This window comes from Muscardinus avellanarius (assembly GCF_963383645.1).
Source record: "Muscardinus avellanarius genome assembly, chromosome: 13".
Classification (NCBI taxonomy): Eukaryota; Metazoa; Chordata; class Mammalia; order Rodentia; family Gliridae; genus Muscardinus; species Muscardinus avellanarius.
Window position 1 is genome coordinate 11,315,505 of NC_137799.1, and position 14,758 is coordinate 11,330,262.

General features: G+C 56.7%; 1 protein-coding gene across 1 annotated transcript; it reads right to left on the minus strand.

Moving 5' to 3' along the window:
- Positions 1–171: 171 nt before the first annotated feature.
- WDR38 (WD repeat domain 38) lies at positions 172–4,530 on the minus strand (the record flags this gene model as incomplete). Its single annotated transcript, XM_080709305.1, has 8 exons — positions 172–390; positions 852–1,001; positions 1,135–1,266; positions 1,347–1,427; positions 1,624–1,721; positions 1,806–1,922; positions 3,968–4,088; positions 4,462–4,530. The coding sequence occupies 8 exons, from the start codon at positions 4,528–4,530 to the stop codon at positions 172–174; spliced, it is 987 nt and encodes a 328-aa protein (XP_080565431.1).
- Positions 4,531–14,758: the final 10,228 nt, after the last annotated feature.

Here is a 14,758-nt window from a genome sequence, read left to right on the forward strand (position 1 = left end):
CGCGGGGGGTGCGGGGCAGGTGGGTGTCGCTAGTTCCCTTGGGCCTGTGGTGTGGAGGTGCCCCGTCTGCGCCCTGGGGAGAGGGTGGGAGTTGAGAGACATCGCAGTGCCGTTGGCATTCTGGGGGCCCTGGGCGATTTGAATGGGCGGTGGGCTTGCTGTTCTGCCTGGTCAGCAGCTCCAGACACTAAGAGTCTGCCATCTGGGGTGAAGGTGCAGGTGTGGGCCACGTCCAGTGCCCCCTGCCAGAAAGCACAGCACTCTTGTCCAGAAGTCCTGCAGGGCCCGGATCCCCACAGAGGTCCTCGGGATCTGCACTGGGGCTTTGGGCATCCGTCCTACCTTCAAAGTCTCCAGGCACTTTCCTGTGTGGCAGTCCCAGACTTTGACCTGGAAATGAAAGGGGGCAGAATAGGCCCGTGTGACATCTTTGAAGATACCGTATGCTCAGTGAATCCCAGGCACTGTGCTCTGAGGCTTATAATTTTTCTCCCACCCAGTTCTGAGGGTTGAACCTAGGGCTTTACACATTCTCTGTGTGTCTGTGTGGTACGGGGTTCCTGGAAACCCTTCTACCTCCGGGCTACACTCCCAGACCTATTGTGTATTTTTTTTTGGAAACAGGGTCTCTTAAGCCAACAAGGCTGGCTTCATACCAGCACGATCCTCCTGTCTTTACCTCCCAAGCAAGTGCTCTGCCACTGAGCTCGGTCGCCAGCCTAGGGCTTGTGGGGATGTCATATTCACTGCAGTTTGGGCCGGCCCAGACTCTGCTGGCTGGTAGCTAGAGCCCAGTGCCTGAGGGAGGCCATGTGAATGGTCCGTCAGGAGCATGGCCTGGGGGTGATTACCATGCCGGAGTAGCCAGCGCTGGCCAGCTGCAGCTCATCCAGGGAAAAGGCTATGCTGTTCACCCAGGTGGCATGGCCCTTGAGCTGGACAAGCAGGCTGCTGGTCACAGGCTTCCAGATGTGAACGGTCTTGTCCCAGGAACCAGATGCCTGAACAGAGCGAGCCATGCTGGTCGGTATGAGGCTGGAGTGCTCACTGGGCCCCCAAATGGCCTGCGCCCTTTTAGGGGTTTGCACAGCTGGCAAGGGAACCAGCCCCAAACCCACAGGGCAGCCCCCGTACCAGGAGACCAGATGCTGAGTATTGCAGGCAGCTGATGTTGCTGCTGTGGCCCTCCAGTTTCTGGTGGAAGACAGCTGGGGTCCCTGCCCGCAGGTCCCAGATGCGCAAAGTGCGGTCCCAGGAGCCGGTGGCCTGCGGGCAGGTACAGTGACTGGACCTCTGCCCTCTTGCCAGGGTCTCTGAGGCCAGGGCCAGGGCAGGGTGAGGCTCACCAGGCAGTCGGCACTGGGGGAGAAGTCGCTGCTCTGGACGGAGTCCCGGTGCCCCGTGAAGAGGCGCAGTGCGTTCCCAGACTGAGGGGAGAGGCCCGAGCTGCAGGAGGTGGAGGCTGGGGCTTCTGCATGTCCTTTTGGGTGGTGTGGTGATGTGGTCCAACGCACCCTAAGCTTGGCAGGGAAGCCTCTGCCAAGGCCCTGAGGCGCAAGCGCAGGGAGCCCCCCAGGGGGAGCGTGCTGGGGCAGGAGGTGTGGAGGCGCAAAGTCAACATACCTGCACCTCCCACAGCATCACCCGCTTGTCCCAGCCGCCTGATGCCAGCTGCCTCGAGTCGGGACTGAAGCTGACCGTCTCCACACTCCGCTGGTGACCTGTAGGCGCAGGGGCGGGCAAGGGTACAGTGGTGCAGCACAGGAAGCGCATCCAGGTGCAGACTGGCACCCATGCCCACTCACCCTTCAACACCTGCAGACACCGGGCTGTTGCCACGTCCCACAGGCGGACGGTCCGGTCACAGGAGGAGCTGGCAAAGAGGCGGCCGTCAGGGGAGAAGCGGCAGGACTTCACGGGGCCTGGGTGGGGAATGCACGGCTTCACTGGGCACTGCCCTCTACTCCCCCCGCCCCGTCTCATCACCTCCCACCCCCTGCCAAACTCCAGCCACCTGGAAATTTCACCTGGGTTTGCCGGCCAGGCCCAGCCTGGACACCAGCCTGTTTGTTTGGCAGGTCAGTACTCAAAGGCAGGCACCTGCTCCTAGCCCCCAGCCTGGGTCCTGGCCCTGAGCTCCCAGCCTGCATTTGTCTACTCTTAGCCTTCATCTGCCCTGTAATACCTCATCTTTCCCCTCGTCTCCTAACAGTGCGATCTGCTGAGTCCCTATGGGGCGCTCAGTTCCTTGCTAGCAACTGTTCCATTCTGTGGGGGAGAAACTGGCCAGAGGAGTGATTGTTAGTAGAAGATACAACGTGGTTGACCTGCAGGACATGCGTAGGAAAATAAGCCAGCCAGGAAAAAGATAAATACTTATAATCCCAGTACTTGGGAAGCTGGGACGGGAGGATTGCAGGTTCGCGGCCAATCCCAGAAACTTGTGAGGCCCTCTGCAACTTAGTGAGACCCTGTTTCAAAATAAAATATAGGGCTGGGGGTATAACTTGAAGGTAGAATGCCCCTGGGTTCAAACCCCAGTACCACAAAATAAAGCTGGGCATGGCAGCCCACGCTTGTGATCCCAGTACTTGGGAGGCTGAGAAAGGAAGATCACAGGTTTTGCAGCCAGCCACAGCTGCTCAGTGAGGCCTCCAGGGCTTAGCAAGAGTTTTTAAATGAAAGATAAAGTATAAGGCGTGGTGGCACACACTTGTAATCCCAGCATTCGGGAGGCTGAGACTGGAGGATCGTGGTTTGCAGACAGCCTCAGCTACTTAGTGAGGCCCTCTGCAAAATAAAGAATAAAAAATAAGACAGGAAAGCCGGGCGTGGTGGCGCACGCTTGTAATCCCCGCGCTTGGGAGGCGGAGACAGGAGGATCGCGCAGGTTCGAAGCCAGCCGTGCTGGCGTAAGAGACCCTGTTTCTAAAATATAAAATAGGTCTGGGAGTGTAGCCCGGAGGTAGAAGGGCTTCCAGGAACCCCAGTACCACCAAAAAAAATAAATAAGACAGGAGATGTAGCTCAGAGATAGAATGCCCCTGGGTTCCATCCCCAGTGCCACACGCACATAAAAAAGGCAAATACTGCATAATTCCAGTTATGAGGATCCCAGAGAAACCTGATTCATGCAGAAAGCTGATTGGTTGTCAGGGCTGGGGAGGGTTGAGTTTCACAGGTAGGTTCAGTTTTACATAATGAAGACTAGTCTCAGTGTGAATGTACTTACCACCACTGATCTGCACTTAAAATGTCAATGGGTAAGAAAACTGCATTTACCATGACCCAGGGACATTCCACCTCTGAACTATACCCCCAGCCCTATCTTATTTTTTATTTTAAGGGAGTCTCACTAAGTTCCCAATGGCCACACTAAATTCCTGAGGCTGGCCTCAAACCAGCAATCCTCTCAGTCTCCCAAGCTTGGATTACTGGTGTGAGCCACCACACCCAGCTCCACTTTTTTTTTTTTTTTTTTTTTTTTTGCTGTACTGGGGATGGAACCCAGGGGCTGAGTTGCAAATGGCCTAAGTAGATGAGGTTGTCTGTGAACTGTGAACCTCCTATCTCAGCCTCCCAAATGCTGGGTTTACAAGTGTATGCCACCACACCCGGCTTCCATCATTTTTTATTTACTTATTTATTGTGGTGAGGGTGGAACCCAGGGGCTTTCTACCTCCGGGCTATACTCCCAGGCCTATTTTATACTTTATTTGGAAACAGGGTCTCACTAAGTTGCTGAGAGCCTCATTCAGTAGCTGAGGCTGGCTTCGAGCCTGTGCGATCCTCCTGTCTCTGCCTCCCAGTGCTGGGATTACAAGCGTGCGCCACCATGCCGGGCTTAACAGGCCCCACTGTCCCACCCTCGCCCAGACTGATACCCAGCACCAGTGTTGGAGGTCGCCTCTGCAGAATGCCAGCACACATCTGTGGGCCTCCATCCCTAGCCAGGCAGAGAGCTCACCTGTGTGGCCACCCAGCCTCCACAGCAGCTGCCGGCTCTGGGTCTCCCAGCCGTACACGCAACCATCCTCTGAGGCTGTGAGTAGAGTCCGGCTGTCCGGGGAGAAGGCAGAGCAGTTGACCTGGGTAGAACACAAAACTGCTCCCATTCTGGGTCAGGAGGCACCCGCAGTGGGAGCTTGGACCGTCAGGCCTGGCCGCAAACCAGGACCCCAGGACCCACTGAGCCCCTGAGGAGCTGGTGAGCAGAGCCTGGAGCCTTCCATAAAACCAGGGCTCAGCTCCTGGGGGCAAGAGCGCATTCTAGAGCCGGAGCAGAGAACTGCAGACTCACAATCTGCTCTAAACCTGAGCTGCAGCCCAAGAAGCCGGGGCGGCGGGAACCTGGAGCCCCCCCTCGTTAGAACCCGAGCTTAGAACCCAGAGCCATTCTGGAGCAGGAGCCAGAGAACCCCGGACCCCAGCACACAGGATCAGGAGCCCACTGGGCCTCACCTCCCCGCGGTGCTGGCCGAAGAATTTCACTGTCTCCACGGCCAGCGTCCCTGGGGCCCCGCTGTTCATGGCCGCCTGGCCCCAGAGGGCCCCCAGAGATGGGCGCTGGTCCCGCCCGCGGGGCCCCGCTTTTCACCCGGTGGAGCTAAAGGGGGAACTGTGTACAGCGGTCTCCATGGCAATAGGGGCGGGGCGCGCAGCTGCACTGGGGTCTCTGGGAAGCCATGAGGTGGAACAGCTAGGGCGAGGCAGCTCTCAGCTCCGGGGAGCTGACGCCACGGCAGGTAGGACCCCTCAGGTAGGACCCCTCAGGTGTATCGAGAGACTTCCCCGGCGGGTCGCCGCTGGCCGCACTTTCCGCAGCTCTGGCTGCCGGGCAAGACGATGCACAGGATGGCCGCTAGAGGGCGCGCCAACTCCACGCACCGGCCCGGCCCGGCCAGTTTGAAGGGAGTGGAGTCGGCGCCTTGTACAAAGCGCTGCAGACCCCTCTGACACCCGGTGACAGGGAGCTTACTGCCCCTTCTGCAACGCGGGGAGGTCCAGCCGTTCCCCGCCAGACTCCAGGCTTGAACCAAACACTGAGATGGCCTGGCACTTGACAGGTGCTCCAAGAGTGGTCCTGGGATGACAGCCATCTCCACCGCCAGGGGTGGGGAGCTGGAAGCAGAGTGTGGAAAGCACAGGGCATTAAACAGCGGAGTCAAATTCCCGTTGAAGGCCAGCCTGGGCAACTTAGTGAGACCCTACCTCAAAATGAAAAATAAAAGCGGCAGCCGGGCGTGGTGGTGCACTCTTGTAATCCCAGCGCTTGGGAGGCTGAGACAGGAGGATCGCACAGGTTCAAAGCCAGCCTCAGATACTTAGACTCTCAGCAACTTAGTGAGACCCTATTTCCAAATAAAGTATAAAATATGTCTGGGACTATAGCCCAGAGGTAGAAGGGTTTCCAGGAACCCCAGTACCACCGAAATAATAATGACGATGATGACGACGATGGGGTCAGTCACTGCTTGTGCTCCATCTGAGTGCAGAATGCTCATCTGAGGTGGTGGAGGGAGCTCCCTGGAGCGGTCAGCATCCCCCTTCACAAGTGAACCCGAGAACTGGTAGAGGCTTGCCCAAGGCCACTCAGGCAGTAGAAGCGGAACTTGGATTTTATACTGTGTCTTTCAGACTCTGGGTCTATAACCGGGACCACGTGCCCTGAATTCCAGGGACCTCGCAGCAGGTATTGAGGTCACTGGTTCCTGGTACATCGGGGAAACTGAGGCCCCTGAAAGGACAGAGCTAGGCCCAACTGCCCAGTACCTCCTTGGCAGAGCTGAGCCAGAACCCAGGAGGTTCCTGCCAGCCAGCCACAGCGGGGCGGGACAAAGATGCCCCCAGTGGAGTCTGGGCTGCCTGGGGGGGCTGCGTCTTGGGAGCTCCAAACTCCAGGGTTCCCAGCCGTGACTCACGCCCTCCCCCAGGCCCCTTTGCCAGAAACTTCTCACGAGATCGCTGTGCTCCTGTCTATTTTAGGCCCCAGACAGGCAGGCGGGTGAGGGGGCAACAATGGCGGCTTTGAGGCGGCCCCACCCCCATGTGCGCTCCCAGAGGGCCCAGGTCACTGAGCTGGCTCCTCAGGGACCCGCCAGAGCTGGGGCTAGAAGGCTGTCCCCAAACACAGCTTCCCTGGAGGTGCCCAGAGCAGGGGCCTGGGCTTTCTGCCTGCCTCCCCTGCTGAAGCCCTCACCTCTCTGGGCATCCCCTCCAGACACCCCTGGGGCCAGAGCCTGTTCCCCAGCCCAGGGCCATTCCCAGAGTGCCAGGAGACCAGTCCATGGCCAGAGACTAATGCCCTGACGGCAAGCAATGGCCAAACCCTGCCTGCCAGGCATCTCATGGCCGGGCCCACACATCAGGTCACCCTCCTGCCTCACCCACCTGGGCCCCAGGCCCCTCCCCTCCTTTCCCTGTCCTTGAGTCTACCTCAACCCTCACTTCCTTGGGCATGACCTTCCTTCCCCCCAGACTATGTCAGAGTCCTTGTGCCCAAGCCAGGGCCCTCAGACCCCAGAGTGCTTGACTCTGGGAGAGGAAGGAAGGAGGCTGGCAAGGGCCTCCAGCCTCCAACAGCCTGCCTCCTTAGGGCGAATCCCTTCCTGCTCACCCAGTGAGCTCCTAGGCTTTAGGGGACTTGATGCCTAAAGGGCTTTGGTCAAAACATCTCTGTGATGTCCAGAGGCCGGTCCCTAACACAGTGTCTTTGGGGGTTCTTCTCTGGACCGCCCCTCCTGGAACACACTAATATGTCATTGTCCCTCCTGAAGTGTGAGGAGCAACACCAGAAACATGGCCAAGGACGACAGTTCTTTGGGGGCTCTTCTCTGGACCGCCCCTCCTGGAACACACTAATATGTCATTGTCCCTCCTGAAGTGTGAGGAGCAACACCAGAAACATGGCCAAGGACGACAGCCTCCGGGTTGAAGGGCGCTCCCCTCCCTCTGCCTAGATCCAGCGCTAGCGGGGCAGCAGCTGGAGGTGCTGTGGTCCAGCATCATCCACTGCAAGCACGGTGGGCGAGCGCCTGTTCCCACGGCCTGCCTGCAGGGCAGCCAGCTCCCCTCGCCTATCTGGTACTCCCACAGCGGATTCTTCAGAGACACGCGAGGCCTTATATTATGCTGCTTAAATGTCATCTACTTGGCGCCCATCCAGCCGTCCAGTCTTGAAAGCGTTGTTAGAATCCCACATCTACCGCACAAAGCATGAATTCTGCGGCGGCGGCAGCTGCACATTTATGAGCAGGCCTTCTGTATTTGAAATCCAAATTGGGAAAACGATGAGCACTGGACAGGGGCCAGGACAGAGCTCTGTGACTCACCACTAGAGACCCCAGGGATGCTCTACCCTCCAGGGTTCACATCCATGGGGACCAAGAGCTAGCGGGGGCGGGGGGATGGAGGACGCGCCCCTTAGGAGACTTGCGTGGCAGAAGGTGGTGCGGCTCCGGCAGGGCTCTCTGGGTGCAAGCAACCTAAACCACACGCGGTCACAGGGACCTTGAGGGCAAGGACTGGGGGTCACAGCCAAGAGGGGCAGCGCCATTGTCAGCTAGGGAAGGACCTATCCTGGGGAGGCCAGCGGCTTCCTCCCCTCCTCCTCTCTCCCCACCTTTGCCTTGCTTGGCAGTCCTGGGAGATGGGAGTTTCTGAGCTGCCTCCTCCAGTCTCTAACTGAACAGGGATCTCTGGGTCTGTTTAGAGCTGGCTGTGCACCTGTGGGTCTGGGAGCCGGGCAGCTGCGTTCACATCTGGCTGGGTCACCCCCCAGCCACTTGGCTAACCGTTCAGTGACTGCTTCCCTGAGCTCTAACTCGAGGGTGACAGCTGGCCTTAAAGCCTTCCTGAAACAGGAGCCCAGAGACGGCAGGAGAAATGTCTGTGTTTTACAGAAATCTAGGCGCCTTGATTCTCCTTTTTCAAGGAGAGAGGGGCAAGTGGCTCCATCTAATCTCTAGCAACCCTCCCTGGTGCTTCTGGCCACCACTTGCTTCTCTGAGCACTCTCAGGCCACCTGCTACACAGTCCCCCCCCACCCCCGGCCGGGGATGACAGCCCCTGTCAGGGCCACCACCTGGGCCCTGGGCACTGCGCTTGCCCTTTCTAGAAAGGCGGAATGAGGCCGGATGTGGTGGCCCACGCCTGTAATCCCAGCATTTGCGAGGCTGAGACAGGAGGAGCATACGTTCGCAGCCAGCCTCCACAATTGAGTGAGACCCTGTTTCAAATAAAAAATAAAATAGGGCTGAGATGTAGCATCACAGGTAGAGTGGCCTGGGTTCCGTCCCTAGCACGCAGGCGCGTGCGCGCGCGCACACACACACACACACACACACACACACACACACACACAGCAGGACAAGTCCTGTCTTTCTGGGCCACGCCAGCTGGCAGACATTGACATATCTTTTCACTCGGGCTCACTTGAAATACAATTTGGCCTAGAAACAGTCTGATTTACTAAACATGTTTTGTTGTTACGTGCTTTCTCTTTTTTCTTTTTTCTTTGTTGTCGCGGTGGTGGTACTGAGGATTGAACTCAGCGTCTTCTATCTTTGAACTATACCTCCAGTCCTATTTTTTTTTTTTTTTTTGGTGGTACTGGGGTTCCTGGAAGCCCTTCTACCTCCGGGCTACACTCCCAGACCTATTTTTACATTTTTATTTGGAAACAGGGTCTCCTAAGCCAGTGCGCTCAGCTGGCTTCGAACCTGTGCGATCCTCCTGTCTCTGCCTCCCAAGCGCGGGGATTACAAGCGTGCGCCACCACGCCCGGCTTACCTCCAGTCCTATTTTATTTTTGTTTTGAAGCAGACTCTCACCAGGTTGGTGAGAGTCTCACTACTTGCTGAGGCTGTCCTCAAACCTGCGGTCCTCCTGGTGCAGCCTCCTAAGTAACAGAACTACAGGCTTCTGCCACCACACCAGGCCTTCTATGTGTTTTTCTAAGGCAGTTACTCTGTTTGGGTGGCAACGTGACCCGGATGCCAGAAGGAATCTGAGAAGCTCAGGGGGCTCAGCCCCACCCACCACCCACTCACCCCTGTGGGTTCTGCGGTTTCAGGCCCCAGGGGCCCCCTCCAGCCTCGCCTGCGTTCCAGTGACAGGGGAATGCTCTGAGGGCCTGGGCGGAGCACCACCCTCCTGTGGCTGGCCCAGATTTGGGATGGAGGAGGCGCAGGGCAGGGCAGTCCCCACGCATCCAGACAGAGGGCTCCTGTGGCATCTCATTTAATTCTTTGTTTTTAATTCTTTTCTTTTTTTTTTTTTTTTTTGCGGTACTGGGGATGGAAACCAGGGGCATTATACCTCTGAGCTATACCCCCAGTCCTAGTTTTTAGCATTTTTATTTTTGGGGTCTCACTGAGTTACAAAGGGCCTCGCTAAGTAGCTGAGGCTGTCTGCAAACCACGATCCTCTGGGGTCACAAGCATGCGCCACCACGCCACCACACCCGGGCTGTTTTTAATTCTTAAAAGGTTCTGATCACAACAGTGGTAAATAGCGACCTAAGGTCACAAGGACAGTGACACATTTCCCACCCTCCCAGGGCCAGGCCCGCGCCCACACTTACAGGGATCTTAGTGCTAGCTGGGCGCTCTGCACACCTGTCTGATGTAGGAGGACTGCAAGTTCGAAGCCAGCCCGGGTGGCTTAGCAAGATGCTGTCTCAAAATAAAAAGTGAATTAGCTGGGCATGGTGGTGCACGCTTGTAATCCCAGTACCTGGGAGGCTGAGACAGAAGGATCACATGTTCAAAGCCAGCCTCGGCTACTTAGTGAGGCCCTTTGCGTCTTAGTGAGATCCTGTTTCCAAATAAGAAATAAAACCAGACTGGGGATGTAGCTCAGAGATAGACTGCTCTCAAGTTCAATCCCCAGGACCACACACAAAATTAACAATAATAATAATAATAATAATAATAATAATAATAATAAGAAGAAGAAGAAGAAGAAGAAGCAGCAGCAGCCAGGCAAGGTGGCACATACTTGTAATCCCAGTATTTGGGAGTCTGAGACAGGAGGATCACAGGTTCAAGGGCAGCCTCAGCAAGTAGTGAGACTCTCATTAACCTGGAGAGATCTGTTTCAAAATACAAATAATAAGCCGGGCATGGTGGCGCACGCTTGTAATCCCCGCGCTTGGGAGGCTGAGACAGGAGGATCGCACGGGTTCAAAGCCAGCCTCAGCTACTTAGTGAGGCTCTCAGCAACTTAGTGAGACCCTGTTTCCAAATAAAATATAAAAAAAGGTCTGGGAGTATAGCCCGGAGGTAAAACACAATAATACAAATAATATTGGGCTAGGAGTATAGTTCAGAGGTAGAATGCTCTTGGGTTCAATCCCTAGTACCAAAAAAATAAATAAAAATAAAAAGGGCTTGGGGGCGTAGGTCAAAGGTAGAATGCCCCTGGTTTCAATCCCCAGTACGAAAAAAATAAGGTGTTTGGGCATTTTCTCCTGGCCCACTCGGCTCCCTTCTCAGGGCTGAGCTCCACCACATCCGGGTCTCTCCAGTCAGGAGGAGCAGCCCGGTCTCATGGCACCCAGTGTGTCTGACCTCTCCGTCTCTCTCCTGGTCCTCGTCACACTTCTACACAGATGTATCCTAGCACACAAGCCAATGTCTTGAATTCAGATAAAGTTCTAGGGGCGCCCAGGCTCCCCTGAGCCTGGCTCCCAACAGGCTGGACACCATTTCCCTCCATCCACCCTGCTCTGCCCAAGCACCATGGCCCGAGGACGGGGCAGGGCTGGGCCGCCATGAAGGCAGCAGGCGGGACTGACCCTGGCAGCCTCACCCTACCTCCTGGGACTTGGGGCACCCAGGAAACGGAGGTGTCTCTTCTTGCAGAGTGCTAGTCCAGGGCATTCCAGAGAGTGGAGTCCAAGGGCTAATGATGGGTATGAAATATGAAAATATAAATCAAGAAAAGATAGAAGACAAAATAGCCACACACACACACACACACACACACACACACACACACACACACACACACACACGGTGAGGGGACTTGGGAAGTGGGCTTTTAAATTTTACTAAGGTTCCTCATCTGCTGTTATGATTAACCAGAATCAGTTTCGGAGGAACCAATTTCCTTTTTTTGTGTGTGTAGTGCTGAGGATTGAACCCAGGGGCATTCTACCTCCAAGCCACACACCCCCAGCCCTATTTTTAATTTTTATTTTGAACCAGGATCTCACTGAGTTGCAAAGGGCCTCACTAAGTAACTGAGGCTGTCTTATAACTGAGATCCTCCTGTCTCAGCCTCCTGAATGCTGGGATTACAAGCGTGCCCACCACACCCGGCTTGTTTATTTTTTGTTTTGGGGATTGAACTCAAACACATTCTACCTCCAAGACACACCCCTAACCTGATTTTATTTCTTACTTGGAAACAGGGCCTCACTAGGTTGCTGAGAGCCTCACTAAGTTGCCAAGGCTGGCTTTGAACCTGCGAGCCTCCTGTTTCAGCCTCCTCAAGTACTGGGATTACAAACGTGTGCCACCACGCCCTGCCACCCCTATTTTATTAAAAATTTTTTTTTTTTTTTTGTGATACTGGGGATGGAACCCAGGGGCATTCTACCTATGAGCTACACCCCCAGTCTGATTTTTTATTCTTTTGAAACAGGGTCTCACTGAGTTGCAGAGGGCCTCACTAAGTAGCTGAGGCTGCCTGCGAACCGTGATCCTCCGGTCTCAGCCTCCCGAATGCTGGGATGACAAGTGTGCGCCACCACGCCCGGCTTAATTTTAAATGTTGAAACAGGGTTTCACTCGGTTGCAGAGGGCCTTGCTAAGTTGCTGAGGCTGGCTGCAAAGCTGCGATCCTATTTCAGTCTCCTGAGTACTGGGATTGATTACAGGTGTGCACCACCACGCCTGACTTTATTGTTCATTTTAAAACAGGGTCTCACTAAATTGCTGAGGATGGCATCAATCCTGTGATCTTCCCGTCTCAGCCTCCCAGGTACTGGACTCACAGGCTTCTCACTCTGTGTGTGTGTGTGTGTGTGTGTGTGTGTGTGTGTGTGTGTGTGTGTGCGCGCGTGTGTGTGCCTGAGGATTGAACCCAGGGGGGCATTCTGCCTCTGAGCTACACCCCCAACTTTATTTTATTTTTATTATTTTGAAACAGGGTCTTGCTGAGTTGCTGAGAGTGTCACTAAATTGCTATGGCTGGTCTTGAACCTGTGATCCTCCTGTCTCAGCCTCCACCGTGCCCAGCTCCTCTCATACTTTTGAATCTTGCCCCTGTCCCTGCTGACCCTCTCCTGTCCCCTGAGTTCCGCAGGTGAGTGCCTGAGAAACTCAACAGAGACAGACCCTGGGCAGTCGGGGAGGCCGGAGAGGCCGTGGAGGAGGCCGGCTTCTGGAGAGGCTGGGAAGGTGGGAGGCAGGGAAGGCTGCGGCCTGGGCTGAGGGTGTGAGGTCTAGAGCCCGTTTCTGGAGCAGCCAGGAATGGGGTGTGGTGGGGGCTGAGCCACCCCCAGGGGACACCTGTGGAAAGCAAGAATTAGGGAGGGAAGTCCAGGCCTGGAATGCCTGGCCTCGGGGCTTAGATGGATTTGCTAGACAGTGGTTATCAAAGTAGGTGCCACGGCACCCCCAGGGTTCAAGAAGGCGCCTCTGGAGCTCCCCGGGGAGGGGGAGGCCTAGGAATGGAATGCTGTGCCCCCGGCTCTGCTCCAGCCAGGATGACTGCAGTTTCACAAGATTGGTGGGCACAAGTCAGTGAGAGGTGGGGAGCCCTCTGGGGAGCTCCGTGGGGTGCTGGGCAGGGGCAGCGGAGGAGGGGCCAGTGTGGCTGGCAAAGAGGAGCCCTGGGGCAGGGCCCAGGTGCAGCCAGGCCCTCTGCTGAGCCACCAGGTGAGAACAGTAAAAATAATACCAGCAGTTGTGGTTTGGCGCGGGCCTGTAATCCCAGAATTTGGGAGGCTGAGATAGAACGATCTCAGGTTGGAGGCCAACCCCAGCTACTTAGTGAGGCTCTCAGCAACTCAGTGAGACCCTGTTTCCAAATAAAAGGTAAATAGCCGGGCATGGTGGCGCATGCTTGTAATCCCAGCACCCGGGAGGCAGAGCTGAGACAGGAGGGTCACTCCTTTGGCCAGCCTCAGCTACTAGTGAGGCCCTCCGCAATGTAGTGAGATCCTGTTTCAAAATAAATAAAAGCGAGGGCTGGGGGTGTAACTCGAGGTAGAATGCCCCTGGGTTCAATCCTCAGTACCACACACACAGAAAGATAAATAAAAAGGGCTGGGTGATAACTGGCCCCTGGGTTCAAGCCTCAGTACCAAATCAACAGCAGCAGCAGGAGGATGACAGCGGCGCCGGAGCCGGGTCGCTGTGCGCGCCAAGGTCAGTCACCGCCAGGTGGCAGGTGTGCGGACAGGAATCATCAGGCCAGGAGAGGACGGCTCAGAGCCTGGGTCAGCCGCCAGTTCCGGGTGACTGATCTTAAAGTTATCCGGCACAACCTCAGTCCTCTGCTTGGGAATCATTCAAACAGAAGGCCAAAAGGAGTGCGCGGGAGGTTTACTTTATTTAGAGCGGTGAGGAGAGGGGAAGGGCCCGCCAGGGGAAAGCCTGTGGAAACGGGGCAGGGCGTTAGCTCCAGGCTGGGGTCTGGCGTCCATTTCCGGGCAGGGAGGGCAGGGGCAGTGTCCGTGTGGGCCCCGTGGTCCCTCTGGGCCTCCTTTATCCCTGTTCCTTGTGGGTGACCCAGTGCTGCGTTTTGGCCCCAGGCCCCTCCCCTTGAAGGGCAGGTGCGGCAGCTGCAGGCAAGTCCCATCCCTCCCTGGCTGGCGCCTCCAAGGCCCCGTCCCCTCCGCCCACCGGCCTGTCCAAGTGGGTGGCCACACCTGGCACCCACCTGCCGGCTGGAAACCAGAGCCGCGGGCGCAGCCCCCCAGGGAGACAGCTGGCGGATGGGGGCTGGGTGGGAAGCAGCTGGGGCCAGAGTGTGGGAAGCCTTTGGGGGGCACAGACAGACCAGCGGCCTGCACTTGCTGTGTGGCCTCGAGCCCCTTGCTGGGCGTCTCAGGGCCAGGGTGGTTCCGTGGTGCCAGCTGCTGGGGCTCAGGGAACAGTATTGGCAACGTGTGGGTCTTTGGGGCTCATCGGCGCCTGCCCGGATCTTGGCCCCGGGCCTGCTGGGCACTACCCGGCCCAGGAGCGACGGCCCTGGCTGGCTGTGTGACCTCGGGCTGGTGTCTGAGCTTGTCTGGGCCTGGGTCCCGCTGTCCAGGGCAGTCGCAGAGCCACGCCCTCCCCCCAGGCCTGTTCTGATGGCCATTTTGTCAGTGTTTGCTCAGCTGCCCCCTCCCCTGGGACCGCACATAATGGGCTCTGGCCAGGGCTGCGGTGGGGAGCGCTGTGTAGGCCTGTCAGGGGCATTGTCCTTCCTTCCTGTCCAGCAGGGTGGGGGTGGGGCGGGAGCCTGTGTGGTCATTTCCTGTCTGACTTCCTTCCCTTTCCAGAAGCTCAGGCTGGAGTCTCAGTTCCCATCACCGGCTGTGCCTCCCTGCAGGAGCCCTGGAGGCCCAGCCGCAGCTCCCCACTCTGAAAGCGTAGCCCCTGCAGACCTGGGTTCAAATCCCCAGCTCAAGCCCATCATGTAGTGTAGTGGCCTTGTGCCAGAACCTCAGGTTTCTTCTCTAGAAAAAATGGGGAGGCTGAGACGGGAGGATCACAGGTTGGAAACCAGCCTCAGCAAGTTAGTGAGGCTCTCAGCAACC